Raw genomic sequence first — 23,799 nt, forward strand, 5'->3', positions numbered from 1 at the left:
GTTACTCAATGTGCTGCCATCTTGGAAGTCCAGAATAATAAACTTTAATGTCCATTGTTTTATTGTTTTTTTAACAGTATCATTTTGAATTGCCAGTTATCAACATTTATACGATATCACATAATATTTTATCAATACATTCTGTACATCTCATTTGATATTTCAATTGGGTATTCAGTTCATGCACTATCTGTATATCTAGCCGGCTTATTAAGTAAATTTTCAAATTTTAAGATATCTAGGAAAGACACTACTTCTGTGGTTTTAATAGCTGATGTTTATGTACTTGGGATCTCATATTTATGACTAGGCTTCATGGGAGCCTCAGGCATCAGCAAATTAATGGGGGCAGTAGTAACACATAGGGTGTTTGTGATTCTAAAACAATGATAGTGCATTCGTACAAGTGTCTGTATAAAGCAATATGCAATGCCTGCAGGGTGCCTAATATCATGGAAATAAGGAAATCCATGCAAAGGAGCCGCACAGAATATGCAAATGATGACACCCAAAATGGCATACTACTTCAGAAACATATAAAAATGGGATGACTTTCAGCAGCATAATTTTTTTATACCAACAATCCTGCATCATGCTGTAAATGAGAGACATTTTCTTTCTCTGATGGGAAATGTTAACTTAGCAATGGGTGCATCAGCAGTACCAATTTATGTTTATATTGTGCTTTTTTTTGGAAAACATTTGTCTTTGCCCCAAAATTAAAAAAAAAATTACAATTTTATTCTCGTTACTTTGATGACATTTTTTGTTTTGTGGTCAGGTAATACTGAGAAACTCAGTCATTTTTTATTATCCTTACCATCTACCACATCTTTTTTGACCTTTACTCACAACAGTGATACATTTTCAATTAATTATTTGGATATGAACATCTATAAGGAATTTTAACAAAGTGGTTTCCAGTCCAGCATTTATTGGAAACAAACTTTCTCAAATGCTTATTCCATTATGCTAGTAGCCACCCTTACAGACAGAAAGCCTTGTGAAAGGCCAAATAGAGATACAGCCTAGGCTCATTCCTGATAGTATATTTTTAACAAAGTTAAACAAACTTAAAGAATTAGTACTGCACAAGGACTAGCCACTAGAAATTCTTACAGATGCTATTCAACAAAATTTATAGGGAAGGCAAGACAGATTTAAGCCTATTTTAAATTATTGGGATTTTGTTCTCCTAGTGAGTAAGGTGACTTTTGATTTAACAGGAGACATGTTTTTTTTTTTTTTTTTTTTTTTTTTTTTTTAACTTTCAGCTGATGTTATATCAGTTAAGAATGTAATTTTTAATAAACTGGAAAAGAGCATTTAGTAATGATTTGAAAGTGAAGTTTGGGTCAATATTTTACTTTTGCATGTAGAAAAAAATCTTAATATTAAACAAGCACAGAGAAGAAAGCTGTGAAAAATTATTTGACAGAAATGTAAACTTTCTAAATATATTTATGACATTACTTCTGTGGTGTTTCATAGCTATCCAAGAGTAATTGGCTGTACATGTTTTTTTTTGTTTGTTTGACTACCAAACAAGTGACATTGTGTAGCATGCCTCATATCTTCCCTGTGGCAATTTTTACATTGGTAAAATGAAAATACCATAATTTCGTGGGATTTATGAGCACACCTACGATATTCAAAAAAAAAATTACCCAAATTATGCAGTAACGCACTCAGTAAACACACACTTTCCTGCACACGTTTTAAGAAATGTTTATTTTTTTATTTTGCACAAACAAGAAAAGTATATTAAAGGGGGTTCATGGCAAAATCATTTGGAATATAAAGAATTATTGTAGCAATTATGACTTAATGCTTATGATCCACAAGGCCTTAGTGAGATTTCTATTGCAAGTATTTAAAACTTAGATCTGTAAAAATCATTATTTATTCTGTTTTACGTATGTGCTATTTACATTTTACATATACTGGGATATTATGTCATGTGATCTGATCATGTGCTTTATTACCCAGTATTCTTTTTGTTATATAATTGCAGTTTTTAACTTATGTCATCAGTTCTGATGAAGTTTGTTATTTATGTTCAACAAAAATCCTTAACTTTAAAAATAAAGCTTTTTTATACTCTTTGGGACTCCTGTTATTATTGTTTATTTTTGCCTTACTTGTTCATTGTTTGTCAGTAAACTAGTGTAGGTGTCAGTTTGAAGTGTGATGCTGGGATTAGCAACAGCAGTAGCTCAGTGACATCTGTTATTAGCCACCATAAAAGCCAATGCCCCCAGTGTTGTATGCCCTGTCTATCTGAACCAAATAAGAATGTACATATAGTGCATGAATTACCACAAGCTACAGGCCAACAGACTGTGGACCATTTGTCTGTGGACAAGGAGTTTGTAAGGGACTTAAACTGTGTTATCTACAGGGGGGTGGAATGTGGTATTCTCCTTCCTGTGAACACCAAGGTATATGTGGCTTTAACCATCTTCTAGCAACCTAAGGGCACATTGGAGATATAACAAGCACTAGCATCATAAATTCTAAACCAGCTCATCAACATTATGCCACAGTATTATAAAGAGCATATCTGGTATCCCAGGGCTGCAGAGGAGAGCGCCAGCATTTTATGACATAGTCCATTTCAAACACTGCAATCATGGCTCTACCTGATCCAGAGGGACTGCACTGCATTAACAGGAAGGGCTACCACTCCCTGAACTGGTCAATGTCCATGACTGCAAGTGTAAGGTTGGGCCCCCATTAGCAACAGGGTAGGAATGGAACTATAAGAATGTAAGCATACAACCTAATGATGTATCTTAGATATTCAGATGGAGAAGCATTGTTGTCCATAATCTGAATGAGACCCATGACCAAGGGCTGGCAGGCTGTGTGCTCACAGGCAATGGTGATGCTGTTTCTCCAATCGTCTCTGGAGTCTGATGTGGAATGTTATGTGGCTGACCTCCCTGCATCTGGACCCACTCACCACCATAGAAAGCATGGCATGTGGAGGCAGACTGGACGGTGTTTGTAATGCATCTCATGGATGCACCTGTGGAAGCAACATTTGCTAGCAGCAACCTCAGCAGCACTATGCTTCTTGTACTTGTATTCCATGTCTCTCCACAGTTGGTGCATGTTGTCCCACAAACCATGAAGCACACTCACCATCTCCATAGTGCTGCAGGCAGCAGCAGGCTGTACCTGAGTCACTCACCTACACATCTGCTGGTTAAAGCCAAATGTACTAGTCATATCAGGGATGGTGCAGGAGTCATGGTGGCACTTACCTCCCCTCCCATGCATGTCTAACCCCATGTTTGTCATGCTCACCTAAAAGGTGGTGCATATTTTGGATGTTGTGTGCAATGGAGACAGGTGAAGCCTATGAGGGTCTCTCTGGTACAAGATATCCACCATGCCCTGGTAAGGATATATGCTTAGCCTGTACCTATGTAATGGTGAATGTCGATAACTTCCTCCTATTGCTGTGTTGCAGACAGTGCCACTGTGTCAGTGGACCATGCCCCATGCTTGTTCCCAATCATCATCACCACAGATGCCCTGCTGACATCAGCCATAATTTAACCTGTTTTGGTAGACCCTCCACAAATGGAATATTTGAAACCAGAAATATATATGGCACCACTATCTGCGCACACATACACACACCTACAACCCCTCTGTAGTAAGCATAGTACTTCACATTAAAATACAACAGCTGCAAACTTTGATAAACATACATTGCTATGCATGTTCTTGCAGCTACAGGACAGATGCACCCTAAAGAAAAGATATATATGATTATTTGTCACTTCTTGATTTACAAAGTGTTTTTAGCTAATGTGCAAGCCTTTGGGTATTTAGACTAAAAAAATTTAATATCTTTTATGCAAATAACTAAGTAATGATAAAAAGGTATGTTCAAAAGATTAGCCTGTAGTGATGAATTTATGTAGACTATGTCATTTATTGGACTTATTGTTCTTTATTGGTTTCATACATATACATTTATATAAATGCAGTATTATATACTTTACATTGTCAGTACTGGGCATGTTGCATTTTTTGTGGCAGTATTTATTACTCAGAGATGCTGTTTTAGCTGAAGTGGATGGTGGAAAGGATACTTAAGAGTGTAAAGGGGAAAAAACACCTGGGTATTTGGGGTGGGAAAGGAAAGAGAGTGAAATGGACCACCAGTTAGCTGAGGTAGTTAAATTATCACTATGAGCAAATGTCTCAAGTCAGGAAATCAAAGTGTTCAGGTACACAAGAAAAAATAAGTATCCATACAAAAATGGTTATGTGCTCCCATCTCACTTAAAGGGAGTGCCAGTATCCTGACAGCAACCAGAGTACCAGTTATAGCCATAAGATGCTTATGACCAACATCACTAGACAAGGTACTTCTTGGCTGCATAGACTATATATGTTTATATAGAATATTTGGAAAATGAATGTCTAAGTCACGGGCTATTAGATGCAGCAGTACATGTAATTATATAAAGCTCTCCAGTGTAATGACCTGGTGGAGTATATATATGAGATAAATGGTTCCCCACAGTAGGTAATGCAGTACATAAGAAAGTAATGTGCACTGTATTCAACAAAATAAGGTTACTATTAGAGTTAAGTTGATGTGCTTCTAAGGATCCCCACATTGTTGCTGTATAAGCAACTAAATGGAAACAAAAATGTAATTATCTAGTATCTACTTACAATAAGAAAAAAAATTGTGCAAATTTTATTTGATTTGGGAGGGTTCACTCAATGCAATGCAGAAATCACTGTCTCTGCAGAGCTAAGGATCTTTCTAATTATTCAAAAACTACAGAATAAAAGAAGATAAGATGGCAGAAATATCAATGAAAAGGAAAAGAAAAATATTAATGCATGGAACAGAGTTTAGAGAGGGTAAGTAATCAAAAACTACAATTCAGCTGTAAATGTACATACACTGTGGCATGCATTTAATATGGGTAATACTATATTATACAACGACCCCCCATTAATATTCAAAAACGTGCACGCTGATTGGTCAGCGTGCACGTTGTAAATCAGAGTTATAATAATGGAAAAAGGTCCAGTCACCCGGACTTTTTCCATTACTATAACTCTTTTTATACAGCAATGGAGAACACAAGATCTCTGTTGCTTCACACTGTCTCGCTATGTTAAACGACTTTAACATAGCGAGACAGCTTTAAAAAAAGCAACGGAGATTCCCCGTTGCTTTTTTTAAAGCTGTCTCACAATGTTAAACTCCTTTAACATAGTGAGACAGTTTGTAAAAAGCAACAGAGATCTTGCTTTCTCCATTGCTTTTTTCAAAACTGTCTCGCTATGTTAAATGGGTTTAACATAGCGAGACAGCTTTAAAAAAAGCAACAGAGATTCTCCATTGCTTTTTTTAAAGCTGTCTCGCTATGTTAAACCCATTTAACATAGCGAAACAGTTTGTAAAAAGCAACGGAGATCTTGCTTTCTCCGTTGCTTTTGCCCACAGCTCTGATGTACTGCGTAGGCATATGCATGCGCAGTACATCAGAACTGCCGCAGAATACCAGACAGCTGTGGAAGGGCAGCAAGGAGGCATTATACAATGCCATTATTTAAGAAAAGTAATTATTTTTTCTTAAATAATGTCATTAGATAATAATAACCACGCCTGGGTGGTAATGCTGGATTTACCCACGGTTGGCTTTGTTTGGCCACTCGGGCTTCGCCCTCGTGACCAAACCACACCAACCGTGGGTAAATCCAGCATTACCCACACCCAGGCGTGGGTTATTGCTATAATGATAAATAGATATAGCTCCATGTAACAGTTAATGCTGTCATGCATAACATAGTATAATTCCTGTATTTCATTGCTAGTTTAGACATTACAGTGTATTTACTCAAGACTATTGGCAATTCATCATCTGGTATCACAGTAAGTATGCTATTTCTTCCATGCCATCATGATTCATTCAAACAAAGACATTGATATTCATGTATCATTAAAGAAATGAGGGTTAGTACATATTTTCAGCACTCTTTATCTTTTTATGATATTGTACTTTATTCAGATGCCAGGATCTATGTGCTTCATCAATGGATGCCATTTTGCAACAGAAACTCAGAGAAACAGATCTTTTTTCTAAATGTAGTTAAGAGTATTTATGCTTCATGCTGTTTCCAAATACATAAATAATTTAAGTGCTAATAATATTTACCTGGACATCCCAGACTACAATTTTCTTCCTGTCACCACCACTTACAAGTCTGTTCCCATGCAGATGGAGACATCTTACAACCCCAATGTGCTCATAGAAGGTGAAGAGACACTTTCCTAAATGGAAAGAAGGCAAGAATAATGTCAATAACTTGTTGATGGTATCATAAACATTTAAAGTAGCAATAAACGTAATCTGCTGTCACTTAAAAATAATTAGATATGATGAACACATTTAGAAAATACAAACTTGTAAGTCAATCTGTTGCTCAGGTACTTCCTTTGCAAACATACATTAGTAGATTAATCGCATAATACATTTGCCATCCATATTATGCATTCTCTTAGATTACTGCCCCCCTGGCCTTTACTGGAACTAGCATTAGATATGACATTTATTTTTCTACTCTATTTCTAATTAAACAACACCAACTACAAAGGCATAGTTAACTGATAAGGGAACATATACTGAAAGAAACAGATAGCTGCACCACTTCTGTGATGAGCACACACAACAACTCCTTTGCAGGATTTAGGAATTAACTGCTTCCTTAACAGACATTCTTATTAAGTGTGATGGGTTTGGTATCAGAAAGGATAGCATTCTTCAATAATACTAAAGGAATGGTTTCAAGCAACTCTTAAGAACCTACCGGAATAAACAAAAAAATATATATATAAATATAAATATATATATATATATATATATATATATATATATATATATCCCCAATGTTAGAAAGATAACTGTGACACAGGCGCAACCAAGGGATGCTCTGAAAATGGTAGTGAAGTCCACTAGTTTTTATTGATACAAGTTAAAATAAAATTTATAAGATAAGGGCTTTCATCTTCTAAAACTAGAAAAGTTCATAAGTTTTCTAGTTTTGGAAGAAAAAAGCACTTATCTTATAAATGTTATTGTATCTATAAAAGCCAGTGGATTTTACTATGACGTTTTTCGGAGCATCTCTTGGTTGCACTTGTGTTCTGTGCCACACATACCTGTTTTTTTAGTTGTCTTTCAGACTTCCTGGTTTATTTTCCCAGTGTTAGACAGCTTTCTAAGCTGAAAAGAAGGAATCCAGTATTCAGAAGTATCCAATGTGTTTTCCTCTGGATGACCTGAACATTTTAATTTCAAAAGAGTCCACATAAAGTCTTTGTTAAATTATATGGTTAAAAAGGGTATCATCACCAATTCGAGAATTTCTTACTATAAATGTAGAAGGAGGAGTTCATATCTGTGGTATAGGGAGTTAAAGTCCTATCTGTGACCCAGCAACTCATCTGCTGGATAAGTTGGGTCGGGTAGGAGAATGGGAGTGAATGGCAACCTGGAACAGGGCAGGCATTTGGGCTCATTGTTGTACTGAGACCCAGGACAGGCTGCATGTATTACCAGTACTAGGCCATGTGCTAATAGCAAATGGGCCATTTTTTTTTTTTTTAATTATTTATTACAGTGAACGCCATGGCAGCCATATGCCAATGGCAACTGAGCCAAGCCAGTAGAATGCCCACCAAACACAGTACAATTAACCAGAGATGGGTATTTAATGTAGCATACACATGTACAGAGGCTAGCAATATAGGCCAAACCCAATGACTGCCATGGGGGGGGGATAAATAAAAATAAAATAGCCTGATAGCTGCTTGAATGACAGTCTCCCATGACCATCTCCTGCCCTGCAAAGAAAACAAATAGGCCAGTTAGTCATAAGAGGGCTGATGGCTGGAAGGCCATGGGGGAATTAAAACAAAAAAGCAGAAGAAAGACTAGAAGGAGCACAGTCACATAAAATGGCTCCTTTACATGCACTTCCCATGTTTTTACAGTTCCAAAGATTATATCTACACATTTATAGGTAGCTCCTATTAGCCTCACTGATGAAGTACTTGAGCTTATTATAAACAAACCTGTATTTTTAATCAAAATTAATTTTATTGTTAAATAACTTCTTGCATGAAAATGCAGCAGATATATTTGTCTCAAATAAAGGTTACTAAGAGTAAGCAAGATTAGCAAAGAACCACAGCATAAATTTTGAATGCGTAACCTAAATTAAATATATACAAATAATTAAGTAATAAAGTAATAAAGTAGTGCTTTATTGCAAAATATAAATGCAAAAATGGGGAGGGAAAAATAAAACTTGTCCATTTTCATTCTTCCTCAATGAATGGGGTCTGATCTGACTTGGCCACATTACTCTGGATTCTAGGATCTGACTCTCGAGCTCCTCCCTTTACCCACAATGCCCCTGACCACTGAATTAAATCAGATTGAGTTTGCTGCGAATATACAACTTTTCAAATATATAAAACTTGTTAAGTTACTGCAGAAAACAGAAAGTTAAGAGAACACAACACACCAGGAGCTCAAACAAGGACTGTGGTTCCTAAGAAAAAATTCCATCAGATCTCTGCTAAAGACATGGGTAGAGGGAAGGTGGGGAGGGGAGTTGAGGAAGAATGAAAATGGACAACACAGATGCATAGTTATGGTGAGTACGTAACTTATATCTGATGTCATTTTCATTTGTTCCTCAATGAATGGGACGGAGTCCCCAACTACAACAAAACCCCAGGTGGCCCTCATGGAAGGATGCTCTGGAGAACTGCAGAACCGAATGCAGCTCTGTTTCTGGAGATGATATCCAACTTGCAATGAGTAATAAAGGTATGAGCATTAGCCCATGTGGCAGCTGAACAAATATCATCAATGGAGGCTCTGGCCCAAAATGCAGCTGACGTAGCCATTGACCTAGTTGAGAATCCCCTTGGTTGTCTTGGTAGGGTTAAACCTCTAGAAAAGTAAACATAAGAAATGCAATCTGTAATCTATTTGGCCAGTGTAATTTTTAAGACAGGTGATCCTAGTTTCTTGCTAGAAAAGGAAACAAACAACTGGTCAGATTTTCTAAATTCCTTAGTCCTCTGAAGATAAAGAAAAGTTGTCTATACACATCTAAAACATGAAGCATGCATTCTCCTTTATTGTCAAATTTAGGAAAGAAAACAGACAAGTTGATAATTTGATTAATGTTTGTTTCTTAGGCAACTTTAGGTAAAAAGGAAGGGTTAGTATGCAAGGTAGCCCTATCTTTATGGAAAAATCAAATAAGATGGTTTTGCAGAGAGTGCTTGGTGTAAAGAGACTCACTTCATAGAATTTATAGCCACAAGAAAAACTATTTTCCAATTAAGAAATCTGGTCTACTTTAGCCAATGGCTCAAAGGGTGACTGTACTAAACTCTGCAACATGACAGTAAGATTCCAAGGAAAAGTGGGATCCTTAATTGGAGGTCTAAATAAAAAGGTACCTGAAATGCTCTGCATAAATTGGATAAAGCTAAAGGGAAAGCATTGTCTCTGATGTGGTAATTAAAGATAGCTGACAGCTGAATTTTGATGGTGGACAAACTCTCACCATTTTGAAAAACAGAAGCAAGTAAATCTAAAACTGCAGACAGTGGAGCAGTGAAAGGATCCAAGTCTCTCTGCTGAGCCCAAAAAGAAAACATCTTCCATTTACTCTTATAAATTTTCCTTGTAGAGGGCTTCTGGTATGAACATTTAAAAAAAATGAAGGAATTTGGGAATTAGAGGTAGGGGAGGATAGGCATATAGGAGAATGGGGAGCCAAACATGGACTAGAGCATCTCTCAGGGACTGTCCCTGAGGGGGAATTAGGGCAAAGAACCTGCTGTATTTGTTGTTGACGGGAGATGTCACTAGATCACAGCAAGCCTGACCCCACTTGTGGAAAATCATAGTTGCTACTATTTGACTGAGACCACTCATGAGGCATCAGAATGGTCCTGCTCAGTTTGCCTTCTAGAACACAGGACTTCCCCCATTATATGCATTGCCACTAGAAAACAGTTGGAGGAGATTGCCCACTGCCAAACTCTCATTGCTTCTTGGTGAAGGGAATAAGATCTGGTTTCCCCTTGTTTGCTGATATATCAAACTACTGACATATTGTCTGTTTGAATATCAAGTGTTCTCAAAGGAAGAGAGTTATGAAGTGTCTGCAAAGCTAAAATAAACATTCTCATCTCTAAGATATTTATATGCAAATTGGTCTCTTCTATGGACCACATGCCTTGAAGTCCATCCCAAGAAATGCCCCCCCCCCAATCCAACAAGGAGGCGTCTATAGTCAATGTGGCAATTGAGGAAGGAAGGACAAAGGGACATCCTAGACAAACACAGTTGTATCCACAACAGTAGGGATTCCTTGCAAGCTAGAGATAGCCTTTACAACATCCTATAAAACTAGCAATGAAAGGACCACTGTACTTCTAGAGTCTATTGGAGGATTCGCATGTGAAGGCAAGCTGTATGTATCAAAGTGATCACAGCAGACATCGATCCTAGGGCTTTGAGAATCAGCATTGCTGGAGGTGAGGGGTGAGAAAAAAACCTGTCTGAAATGCAATCTTAAGGCAAGAACTCTGTTTTGTGGTAAGAAAGCGAGATGATTGACTTTATCTAGGTGAGCCCCTATCAACTCCAAGACTTGAACTGGTTGTAGGTGAGACTTTGACAGATTGATTGTGATTCCCAGGGATGGGGATAATTGAAATAAGCAATTCCTGGCATTTTCTAGGAGACACCTGGTTGTAGCAGTAAGAAGCCAGTCATCTAGATAAGGAAACACTCTGAATCCATGCAGTCTTAGATGAGCTGCTACCACTGCCACGCATTTGGTGAACACTCTGGGGGTTGTGGTGAAACCAAAGGGTGGGGCTCTGAACTGGTAATTACTAGCTCCCAGTCGGAAGCATAAGTATCTTCGGGAGCACCTGTTCATTTTGACATGATAGTACACATCCTGAAGATCTATGTAGAGACAGAATAGACTGAACCATGACCATCTAAAACTTGGAATGCTTTTTAAACTGGTTCAGATAACTGAGATCCAAGATGGATCTCAGGTCTCCTGTTTTATTTGGCACTGAAAAGAACCTTGAGTAAATTCCGTATCATCTTTGGTCTGGAGGAACCTCTTGGATGACTCTTTTGTCTAGCAGCTTTTCAACTGCTAACTCCCACTGATTAGGTGGAACATCAGAAAGACATTTTCTTTTCATTGGATGAACTTGTAAAAAGGGAATGAAATATCCTCTGGATATAATCCTTTACACTCATGAATTTTCTGTGATTGCTGCCCAGGCATTAGGTGCAAGGATAGGCTCCCCCTGACTGCTTCCAGAGAAGAACATTCAGGCAGCCTTTCAGGAGTGCAGAAAGGGTCTGTCTGAGAAGGAATCTCGAGACCCTTGGTTCTACAGACCCCTCCCTCTGCTGCGGTTGTGGTGTCTTCCATTATAATTATTTACCCCTCTGCCTCTGGGCGAAAAATCTCCACATGATTCTTGAAAAGGCCCTTGAGATTTTCAGAACCACATCTTTTTACCACCACATTGATTCCTAGAAAATAGATTCTGCAGGGTAGAAAAATGGATTCCTACAGCAGGCAAGCTCTTTTCATCTTGCTCACTGTGGGAAAGTGTGTCTTTAACAGTTCAAGCAAACAAAGAAGATCCATTAAAAGTAGTGGTGATGAATGATGCTTTAAAGGGCTCCTCAAAATCGCACAACGACATCCAGACATGACTCCTAATGGCTATGCCTGAACCAGCAGCCCATGAGGAACCTTCAGCTCGATGTGAGATTAGCTTCATGGACACATTCGATATTGACTGTAGGGTGGCCAGTCATGAGGAAAAGATTTTTGTTCCTCTGCCAACATGGACCCCAGGGTAGAGTTAGAGAGTTCTTTGACTAAGTCCTTCTATAACCTAGCGAAGTGTGCCAGGTAGTTCAAAGACCGTAAGGCAAAGGTTGCGGAGGCATAAACTCACATCCCATAACTGTCCAACATCCTAGACTCTCTATTAGGGGGATAAACAGTAGAGCACTGTTTGGGTAGCTCCTTCTTGGTGGCTGCCACCTCAACCATAGTATCTTCAGGGATTCCTTTTGACCAATATTGTCTGTAGGGACACTCAAAATCTTATCCTGGCATGTAGGGACCAGTTCTACAGTATCCAGTTCTTTCCATGCCTGGTGGGAGACAAGCTATATAAGCGCATCCACCAGGAGGGTAACCTAGGATGTAGATGGGCCAAACCTGAAGGCTTCAAAGAACACAGATTCCTCCTGAGAAGGGGTTTGGGGTGACCAACCACCTTTCTGGCATAGGATTTCTAAAATGTCTCTGAAAGAGACATCTTCAGGTGGAGATCTAGGGGATCCTTCCCCATCATCAAAATCTGTGTCTTCTGTAAGGGATTCCTGTGGGTAATCCAAGTGCCTCCTTTTGCATGACCTCTTTCAGGGATCTCTTCAGTGGGATGCTCTGGAGAGGTATCCGAAAAGGTGGGGGTTCCCTAACTGGAATTGCATGGAAACTCATATGGGATGGCTGTCCTTGAGGGATAGGATGAGTAGACTCAAACACAGGATCCAAAAAGTAAATAGGGATTGGATCCAAAAATATAAAAGTAGAAACTTGTCTCAGATGAGAGAAGACCCTCTCCACCACTTCAAATGCAGAGGACCAGGAGAAGCCGAGGACAATCCAATTAGCGTCAAAACTCTCCGATCAGATGATCCAGGGTCTCCCCAACCCTCCACTCTAAGTGAGGAAGTCAGGGCTGAGCTGTGCAGTGCCGAGGCCATGATGGGAAGCGCTGGCTCTGAAAACTTCGGAGTCAAAGTCATTCCCTTGGATCTGACGCCCACACTTCAGCTCTGAGACACATCCTGCTCCATGGGAATAGGAGTTGAATGGATCAGGGAAGGAGTTGGGTTTGAAGAAAGAGGTAATGTCAGATCAGATGCTTCAACTCTTGGGGATCTGGGATCAGAGGTCTCCATAACAGAAGGCCAGATCAGAGAAGGAGTGATAATTGTATGCGAGGATGGTTTCAGGCTCACGGATCCAATGGGAGGCAGAGATGACAAAACCCCCATATGGATCTGTGTTTTAAGAAATGTTCTCATCTTCCTATCCATCTCTGCTTTGAAAATACTTCAGGAGGACCTGATGGAACAGGAAGTGGAAGAAGGTCTAGTAGATTTCTTAGGAGTCTTCTGAAGAAAAGGAGACCACAGTCTCAGGGACACTGACCCCAGGGAGAATTGAGGGCTTCAGAGCTGAGGAGAATACAAAGTTGCAGACATCAGATCTGAAGACTTGGATTAGTGTTTTTAACAACTTTTACAGGTGGTTTTGAAGAAGGAGCAGACTTAGAAGACCTTGCTGGAGAGTATTTTCTGTACTCCCTAAGCTCCTTAGACTTATGAGAGGGGATTTGAGACCCTGATGTTGATGTACCAGAAAAAGCAGGAAAAGCAGAAATAAGGCCCTTAAGTACTAGTTTGATCCTTCTATTACTAATAGCTCTAACATTGAATCCAGCACAAATACTGCAAGAGGTCTCGTGTGTGAAAGGCCTAAACAATAGAAGCACTCCGTGTAGGTGTTGGAATTGGGTATGTTATGCCCACATGAAGTGCACTTTTTAAAGCTAGTCATCTTTTCAACCTAACTGCGAGGGGAAACCAAGTGTCAGAAAGCCAGGCAAGTAAAATATAAGAAGTACTTTTTTTACTTTATTGAAAAGGTAAAAGGTTTATACCAGCAATGGTATAACTAAATACCTCACAGCAAAGTAAAGGAGAGGTAGGAAGATTACCAACAATGGTAACAAAGAATACCAAGAAAAAAATTTAAGTTGGATAACAGACTATGTTAGATAGAGGATAAGGGAGACGCTAGAATATAAATTTAAATAGGAAAAGAATGAAAGAGAAAAATATATACAATTTTCAACTCACTACACCAAACTGAGCTCAAGAGAATGTAATCCCAACCAAATTGTTAAGAGGCAAATGAGATCTGAGGTAATTCAGTGGTCAATGGCATTATAGGTAAAGGAAGGAGCTTGAAAGTTGGATCTTAGAATCTAGAGAACTGTGGCTAAGTTGGATCTGAGGATTGGATCTGAACCCATTCACTGACGAACAAATGAAAATGACAACAGATTATACTGCTAAACCATTACTGAAAGAAAATAGACTGTACACAAATACAAATATATTGATCAACAATGAGGGATGGGAATTTCTACTCTAAATGAGTTAACTAAATAAAGCAGCAATAATACCACCTCTTTAATAAGTCATAATAAATAGATAATACTCAGCATTTAAATGCTATGAATAAACATGAACTTTATCATCAGCAGTTTAAGAACTGATACACAAATTCAGTGCAACAGACCGGCTAGATATATATATATATATATATATATATATATATATATATATATATATATATATATATATATATATATATATATAGATATATATATATATATATATATATATACATACATACATACACATATATATATATATATATATATATATATATATATATATATATATATATATATTTTTTTTTTTTTCAGTTTCTTTGCCTTGTTCCCAATGAATTCCAGGATAGGCTCTGCCTCTCTTTCAACCCCAAACTGAAAAAAGCAGGCATCAGAGAATGAATTAATGAATGTACTAATCCTAGATCACTTTATGCCTACATTAATCACTCCAATGTGGATGCAGATGTCCATGATTGACAGGATATCTAACAAACTCACAAGCAGCAGTCCTGAAGATAATTATGACAAGTGTGGGGTGAAGAGTGTGTAGCCACTGTGGAGTTTGGAAGGCTTTGCACCATGGGAAAATATTTCAAAATTTGCTTAATTGAAAGGGATATGCCACAGGTGAAAAAGTTACCTACTGCTAGATCTATCAGTGGCCAGGAAAATACTTTTTTTACATACTGTTCTCACCTTGTTACTGTTGTTCTTTCTTACACCTCTTGCTATACTATACTCTCCCAATATTCTCCTTGGAAACCTTCCTCTCTACTTCATTTTTTCTCTCTTCAACTACCTTAACTTAACTTACCTTATCAGTCAGCATTCCACTGACTGTTCTACTACACTCACTTGTCTCTACCCGCTCCATTCGCCCTGCAGGCTCACTCCACTCCCCCACCCTCCCCCCAATTCCCACCCGCCCCAGTGCACCTACATTTATTCCTCTGTAGCCACACTCCATCACATTCTGCTCCAATCTAACACTCCAACTCATTAACACTCCCACCTCTCCTTATCTTAACACCTCACCTGTTATTACCTGACCTCCCATCCCTCCTTGTTACAACACCACACCTTTTGACATATCTCCTTACCTGTTCTTACATACTTACCTCTCTTAAGTTTTCACCCTAAAAACTAATATAATGGCTAAATTACCCATACCAAATAAAACTATCACTCTTGTTCTCACTCTTTCCTACTCTGACTACTGCCTGTCTGCTAACCTCCTATGAACAACCCATTATACCCCACCCTTCTCTTCCCCACCAAATACACATCTACACCAATACTAGCCATCTCTCAAAACTACATAAACATCACAGCCAAACCCTGCTACCTACAAGCTAAATATCATATCTCACATTAAATATATCAAGCTAAATATTAAAAAATCACTTAACTATTATTGCAACTTTCATTATCCTATAAAGGGAATACACCTCCACTCCTTATTAGATGGGACATTCATCCTGACCTGGGCCCAAACAATATCTTTGCCACTAAAGAGTGCAACCCTAATAACTCCAGTATCCAAGCCCCTATTAAGCCCTATAACTCACTCTATATAGCACATCTCAACATACGTAGCATTAACAATAAATTTGCCCACCTCCATGCCCTCCTAGATGTTCACCTATTTGACATCCTATGTCTATCCGAAACATGGCTAAAACCCACAATTTAAGATAATGAAGTCACCCCACCTGGTTACAATATCCTTAGACTAGACCGGACAAACAAAAAGGGAGGCAGGGTAGCAATCCTTTATAAATCAGACCTTCAAGTTACCACTGCAAACCTTAGACCACCTTCTGACAATAATGCTGAAATCCTCATTTCTAAATTTCAGATCAACTCATATAAATCTATATACATCATTTGCATCTACCTTCCCCAGGAAATAAAATTTTAGTCCTTGAAAATATCCTTAACTGGCTTTCTACTAATCTCCCACAAGAAACCATAGTCCTAGGAGACTTTAATATCGACTGGAAGTCCTGCAGTACGGTACACCCTACCACCCATATTAACCTATATGGCTTCTCACAAACTATTAACTCCCCATCCAGAATTAATAAACCCAATAACAAGAAAGTATCTTAGACTGGATTCTTACTAATAATCCTCATCAAACATACCAAGTAGGAACCCTTCCAGATGATCTAAGTGACCATTCACTAACTTTTTATCATTAGACACAAAACCAACCTAACTTACCCAAACAATTTCAGGATAATACGCACCAAAAAGCATTTTAACCCAGAACTTTTCCAAGCAGAACTCAAGCAGTGTAACTGGTCACCTCTAAAATCCCTCCCACTAAATGAAGCAGTGGAATACTTTAATTCCACATTCTTAACCATCCTCAACCATCACGCCCCAACTCGCTCTGTTAGAAATAAAGCTAAACCTGTCCCTTGGCTTTCAAATTATACTAGGCAAAAAATACTTCTTAGAAACAAATCCTGGGCAAAATGACGTACTACTAAAAATCCCAATGACCACCAAACCTTTAGACAACTTAGAAATAGTAAAAAATCAGCTATCCTCTTAGATAAAAAGAACTTCTACTTCCAACTACAACAAACTTACCATAAGAAGCCACAAAAGTTCTGGACTAGCATTAACAAACTACTATACCCAGGTCAATCTATCACACCTAACCCACAAAGCTCTAACCCTGATAATCCCACACAAACAGCTAATGCCTTCAATTCTTTCTTCACTGACACCATCCAAACTCTTGCTTGTCAACTATCTCCAGATACCTCAAATCTGCCTCCATCTATTACAAGCCCACCTCTATCATTTCAGTTAAAACCAGTTCCAACTTCTTTTATTTGCTCCCTTCTCCAGAAACTAAAACCTACTACCCCCTCAGCTGACAAACTTCCAGCAGAATATCTGCAAAAAGGAGCTAAAGCCATAGCCTATCCCATTTCCATTCTGGTTAACAGAACTAAAAGTGAAGGAACTATCCCATCTATCTGGAAAATTTCTCACATCATCCCACTACATAAAGGTGGGACTTCTAACGGCTTTTCTAGCTATTGTCCTATTGCTCTTCTATCTCTTCTAGCAAAAATTATGGAGAAATGCATCCATAAGCAACTACTTAACCACCTACTCCAAAATAACTTACTAGCCAATTGTCAACATGGATTTAGACCTTTCCACAGTACTACCACTGCCCTGCTAACCTTCACAGACTTCAACAAAAACTGCAACAACAAAATTCTCTCCTCTGCAGTCTTTATTGATTTATCTAAAGCTTTCGACATGGTTAATCACCAGCTCCTTTTAAATATACTGAAATCCCTCTCACATGAACCTCTAGCCATAAATTGGTTTAAATCTTACTTAGACAATAGACAACAGGCTGTGCTATGGGAAAACAATCTATCTACTCACCTCCCTATTTCCCTGGGTGTTCCACAGGGCTCTATATTAGGCCCACTCCTATTCTCCATTTTTATTAATGACCTTTACTCAGCAATTCCTGATGCCACCTGTATTCAATACGCAGACGACTCCACAATAATTTGTTCAGCCACGTCTCCAACTGAACTACAGTCCCTTACACAAAAAGCATTTACTACAGTAGAACAATGGTTTTTAAACTGCTGCCTCCTCCTAAATCCTAAAAAAACTAAACTTTTACTTTTCACACCAACCCAAAAATCCACACCAATAAATTTCACACTCGTATCTAATAATGGCACTATCATATCTCCCGACTCAACCACTAAACTTTTAGGAATAACAATAGATAACAACCTCAGCTTTGATACTCATATAAACAGCACAATAAAAGCAGTCAACAAGAAATTGGGGTCCCTCTATAGAATCAAACCCTTTCTTACACCAGTAGCCAGGACCGCCATAGCCAGAAATCACCTAATCTCCACAATACTCTATGCTTCACCTATATGCACTAATCTTTCTAAGAACAACCTCAACAAACTGACAGTCTCCTATAATAATATTGCTAGATTTGCCACTGGCTCTCCTTTTAGAACTCATCACTGTCTTAATCTTAAGCAACTAGGATGGATAGAGTTCCAAAACCAACTGCAATTTCACAAGCTTGTCATAGGCCATAGGACCCTGTATCAACCCACCAACACTCCAATACTCTGTTGCCTCATTACTCCATATAACAATCTTAAACATTTACACTCCTCAAACTCCTTATCAACACCAGCAGATCCAACAACTTAGCAGGAGACTCTCTGTTCTCTAATACTGTTGGTAAGCACTGTAATCTTCTTCCCACTGAACTCATATCTCTGTCTTCATTGATACTTTTTAAACAGAATCTAAAAAGTACAGTTTTGTACCTACCATAAATGTAGATGTCCGAGAGGTATGCATCTGCAGTCCTAACAAATGGGTTGTCCTGGCCTCAGGCAGCCCTTCGGTCGGCCGGATTCCAAAGTCTGGGTCTGGCCTCGGCTGATGTCGCACTTCACCCAACGTCATAGCTGCAGTTCTTCGGGTATAAAGGCATCAGCCGACGCCATTTTCCTCAGTGTTTCTTGCCACAGATGCCAGGTGCCCTCTAGGAAGGCTAAATTTGGATAAATGCAAATGTTTCCAAACAATAGAGAGCAAATAGAAATAAACATGTATATACATATATACAAACAAATACACCATAATAGATTCCCCCAGCTAGCTACAAGATGGGCAAATACCCTAGGAGTACCACAGAGGGGAAGGAGGGTGGGTAATCCTGACTGCAGATGCATACCTCTCGGACATCTACATTTATGGTAGGTACAAAACTGCACTATGTCCTTCAAGGATGCATCTGCAGTCCTAACAAATGGGTAGAATACCATAGCCAAACTGGGGGAGGAGGCACTAAGGAGGCACTAAGAGTTTTATGCTGTAGTTAAGATCCCTTGCAAAACAGCAGTGGCAAAACCTGCTCGGGATCTGGAGTATAAAGGCAGATTATAATGCTTGGCAAATGTATGCACGGAGCCCCAAGTAGCAGCCTCTAAAATGTCTTTGGTAGCCACTCCTCATAAGAAAGCTGTAGTAGTGGCTGTAGCCCTTGTGGAGTGAGGTCTGATGTTTTCTGGAGTTGCCTTTCCATGAAAAGAGTAACAGAATCTAATGCAATTTCATATCCATTTTGAGATTGTCTGTTTTGAAATGGCTTTTCCTTCCATTCCTGTTGCATATGCTACCAGAAGTTGGTCAGTTTTTCTATTGTTCTTGGTTCTGTCCAGGTAGTAGTGCAATTGTCTGTGTACATCCAAGGTATGCAAAAGTCTTTCCCCCCTGTTCTGCGGGTTGGGGAAGAATGTTGGTAGGTGTATTGCTTGGTTTAATGAAACCCTGGAGACCACCTTTGGCATAAAGGTAGGATTAGTTCTCATGGACACTCTATCCTGATGGAAGATAAGGAAGGGCTGTACTGCCATTAATGCCTGTAATTCAGAAACCCTTCTAGCTGAAGTGATTGCAAGCAGGAATGCAGTTTTCCAAGATAAGTACTGTAATTCTGCTGTTGCTACTGGTTCAAAAGGGGGTAGTGTCAATTTTTCTAACACAAAGTTCAAGTCCCAAGTAGGCAATGGTGGTTTCCTTGGTGGCTTTACATTTTTAATTCCTCTGAGGAACTGCATGAGTAGAGGTTGAGAAAAGACTGGAGGATCCATGTTGTATTCTGCTGAAATTGCTGATGCATGAATCTTAATGGAGGAGTATGACAGACCATTGTGGAAAAGCTCTGCTAAGTATTCCAGGATGTTAGCTATGTTTGGCAATGATGCCTCCACTCCTTTTGTTGCACTCCAAATGAGATATCTTTTCCATTTTGCTGAATAAGTTTTCCTTGTTGAGGGTCTGCAAGCCTCCAAGATAATGTCTTTAACCCTTTGAGATAAATCTGGGTTATTTTTCCTTATGTAATGTTCCAAGCAGTTAGCTGCAGTGTTTTCAAGTTTGGATGCAGGATTTTGAATTTGTTCTGTGTTAGCAGTAGAGGCATTAGAGATAGAGGCCATGCGTGTTCCCGGGACATACTCCTCAGAAGCGGGTACCAATGTTGCCTCGGCCAATCTGGAGCAATCAAGATGATCCTCAGGTGGTCCTCTTTGATCTTCAGTAGCACTTTGTGCATCAAAGGAAGAGGTGGGAATGCATATGCTGTCAGGTTTTCCCCACTGAAGGATAGGGAGTCCACCTTCCAAGCAAGTGGGTGGTATGTCCTTGTGCAGAATTTTTCCAATTGGTGGTTGTGTGGGGATGCGAACAAGTCTATTTCGGGTTGTCCCCATTTCCTTGTGATGGTTTTGAAGATGTCTGGATGCAGCATCCATTCGTGGGCATCTGTGGTGGTTCTGCTTAAGATGTCTGCCAGTATATTTTCTTTTCCTGGCACAAATATGGCTTGGAGCTGAATGTTGAGGCTCAGGGCCACATTCCAGAGGTCCATTGCCATCCGGCACAGAGGATATGAATGTGTGCCTCCCTGTTTGTTGATATACCACATAACTGTGGTGTTGTCCGTCCTTATCAGCAAATGACCCTGTTGAAGAAATGGTCTGAAAGTCTGAATTGCCTGTTTTACTGCCAGCATCTCTTTTTGGTTTATGTGTAGGTTCATCTGGTCTTGAGTCCATAAGCCTTGTATGCACTTGTCCACCATGTGTGCCCCCCAACCGAGGTCTGAGGCGTCCGTGGTGATAGTCTGGCTTGGGTGAGGCCTGTGGAAGGGCAGTCCTTTGTTCAATTGACAGGCCTGGGCCCACCACTGGAATTCTTGTTTCAGGCATGGAATTATTGGAATTTGGGTTTCTAGGCTGTGCTTGTGCTGAGACCATAAATTCCTTAGGTACCATTGTAACTTCCTCATATGTAGTCTGGCATGTGGAATTAATATTATGCAGGATGCCATGTAACCCAAGGCTTGCAGGATTTTCCTTGCTGTAAGCTGGTTCTGTGTTGTTAATGCCATGAAATAGAGTGGTAGCTGCTTCTGTTTTTCTGCTGTGAGGAATGCCATCTGGTTTAATGTGTCCAGTTCTGTACCCAGGAAGGTTATCCTTTGGGATGGTATCAGCCTTGACTTTTTTGTGTTGACTGTGTATCCCAGGGCTTGCAGCAGGTGAATAACCTTTTTCAAATCTTTTGTTAATTTGTCTTTGCTGTCCGCTTGTAACAGGCAGTCGTCCAGGTATGGATAAATTTGAATTCCCTGAAGCCTGCAATGAGCAATTACTGATGCCAGGCATTTCGTGAATACTCTGGGCGCAGTAGATAAGCCAAAGGCAATGCTGAGAATTGATAATGCTCTGATCCTGCAAGAAATCTGAGGTATCTTCTGCAATTTGGTCATATGGGGACGTGCAGGTATGCCTCCTTGAGATCCAGAGTCACCAGCCAAGACTCCTTGCCCAGCATGGGAAGAAGCTGCTGTAGGGTCAGCATCTTGAATTTTGGAACAATGAGATATGTGTTCAGAGCGGACAGGTCGAGAATAGGTCTCCATTGGTTTTCTTTTCTTGGCACCAGGAAAAGTCTTGAGTAAAATCCTTGCCCTTTTTCCATAGACGGTACCTTTTCTATAGCTCTCATCCTTATTAAGTGGTCTATTTGTTGTAGAGCGTTTGTCTTTTGATTTGGAGGTAGGTTTGGCATTCCTCTCTTCCTTGGTAGAGTATGGAAGTGAAACCTGTAACCTTTGTCTATTGTCTGTAAAATCCATTTGTCTCCTGTAATGTAATGCCAGTTTACTGAAAATAAGGCTAGCTTTCCGCCTAAGGGTGCTTCTAGTTGTTCCCTGGTAGGCGGTTTCAGAGCCAAGTCACTGTGATTGTCCTGTGGAAGTGGTAGTGGCTGGATCTGTGGCAGTACTTCGCTGGTTGTTAGGCTGCCACTGACGTCCCCTGTAGGCACCTCTGGATTGACCTCTGCCTCTTGGGCGCCTATTCCTGCCTCTCTGTGCTCTGGAGGTGTCTGGAAAGGACCAATTCTTGGAAGGCCAGTTCCTACTAAACCTTGGTGGCTGGACCTGTAAGAAATCCTTGACTGACTGGACAGATTTTGCTTTCTCTTCCACCTTCTTCAACACTTGCTGTGCAGGGGAGCCAAACAAATTGTGCTTATCCATAGGAGCATCTAGGAGCTTTGATTTTACATGGTCTGGTAAGGACTGCTCTTTTAACCATGCATGCCTTCTGATCACTGTACCAGTCATAGCTGATCTAAAGGAAGCCTCCAGTGCATCATAGTCGCATTTTAAGGAATGATTACTGACCTGCTGAATGTTATGTACCATGTCTTGAAGAGACTTTCGGTCCAAAGGTTCAGGAGAGGACAGTTTTTTAGTTAACTGATCTAACAAATTCCTGATACTGAATCATGTGGAATTGACAGTTTAAGGCCCTAGCCGAAAGAGTAGCAGAAGTATAAACTTTTTTACCCCATCTCTCTAAGGCCCTAGATTCCCTTTCAGAGGGGAGGGGGTTTTTGGCAGAGGTAGCTGCTACAGCCTTGAGGCCCTGTGAAATAGTTTCAGGATCTGCAAAAGGAGCCTTATACAAGTGATAATGTGTGTCCGGAACCCTGTAGTATCTGTCGGGCTTAGCAGGGGCCGGAGGAAGTGAATCAGGAGCAGTACAAGCATCATTAAATGCATCATCCACAACTGTAAGTACTGGAGGAATGGCTAAAGGCCTATGCTGTGGCAAATGCAAAAAGGTCCTAAGCCTTTTCCTAGAGTCAGAAAAATCCTGGCCCTGCCATTGAAATTGTTCCCTCATAGCATGCAAGGTTTCCCCAAATGAAAATTCCTCAGGAAAAGAGGCAGAAGGAATGGAGTCTTCTGCATCAGAGTCCTCATATGGAGAGTAAGGGCCCTCAGGAGGGTTTGTATTTTCTGAATCATCTGAGGAGTAATCAGTAGAAACTGGCTCAGGGGGCTCTGCTCTAGGCCTCTTCTCTGGAGGGGGGTGAGAGGTCCTGTCAGGGTGAGACTGGGTTCCCCTTATTAAAGAAATGAGATCCTCTGCTAGACTAAGCATTTGAGTACTAGAGCTAGGCCTGTGAGAGGGGGCTTTAGTAGGCACGGCCTTTGAAGATTTAGCTGCTTTAGCCCTGGCAAAAGCCTTAATTGACATGGATGCAGGGGGCCTAGCAGCTCCACGTGCAGGAGTAGATACATCTAGGGGGATAGTATCTGATAAATCCTGAGAAACTGTAAGAGCAGGTGGAATTTCAGTAGCAGATTCAGCCATGCTGGAAGAGGCCTCGGTAGTAGGAGGCATGCTTTCGGCCGAAGGAAGAACCGCAGACTCGGTTTCAGCCGAAACCGAGACACTCGCGGTTGGCTTGACCGCGAGTGTCGGTCCTTTTCCTTACGCTTTTTAGCTAAATGTGAAGCCGGAGCCTCC

At 39.9% G+C, this 23,799-nt stretch overlaps 1 protein-coding gene across 1 annotated transcript in view; it reads right to left on the reverse strand.

Moving 5' to 3' along the window:
* The window catches only part of LOC122804073 (F-box/WD repeat-containing protein 7-like), a 380,857-nt gene that overhangs the window by 38,958 nt on the left and 318,100 nt on the right, over positions 1–23,799 (reverse strand). Inside the window, exon 9 of the mRNA XM_044073735.1 lies at positions 6,201–6,316. Coding sequence (XP_043929670.1) covers positions 6,201–6,316 — 116 coding nt within the window. The remainder of the gene's footprint in view (positions 1–6,200; positions 6,317–23,799) is intronic.

The sequence above is a fragment of the Protopterus annectens genome, chromosome 6.part0, assembly GCF_019279795.1.
Source record: "Protopterus annectens isolate FY-2018-M chromosome 6.part0, PAN1.0, whole genome shotgun sequence".
NCBI classification, from domain to species: domain Eukaryota; kingdom Metazoa; phylum Chordata; order Ceratodontiformes; family Protopteridae; genus Protopterus; species Protopterus annectens.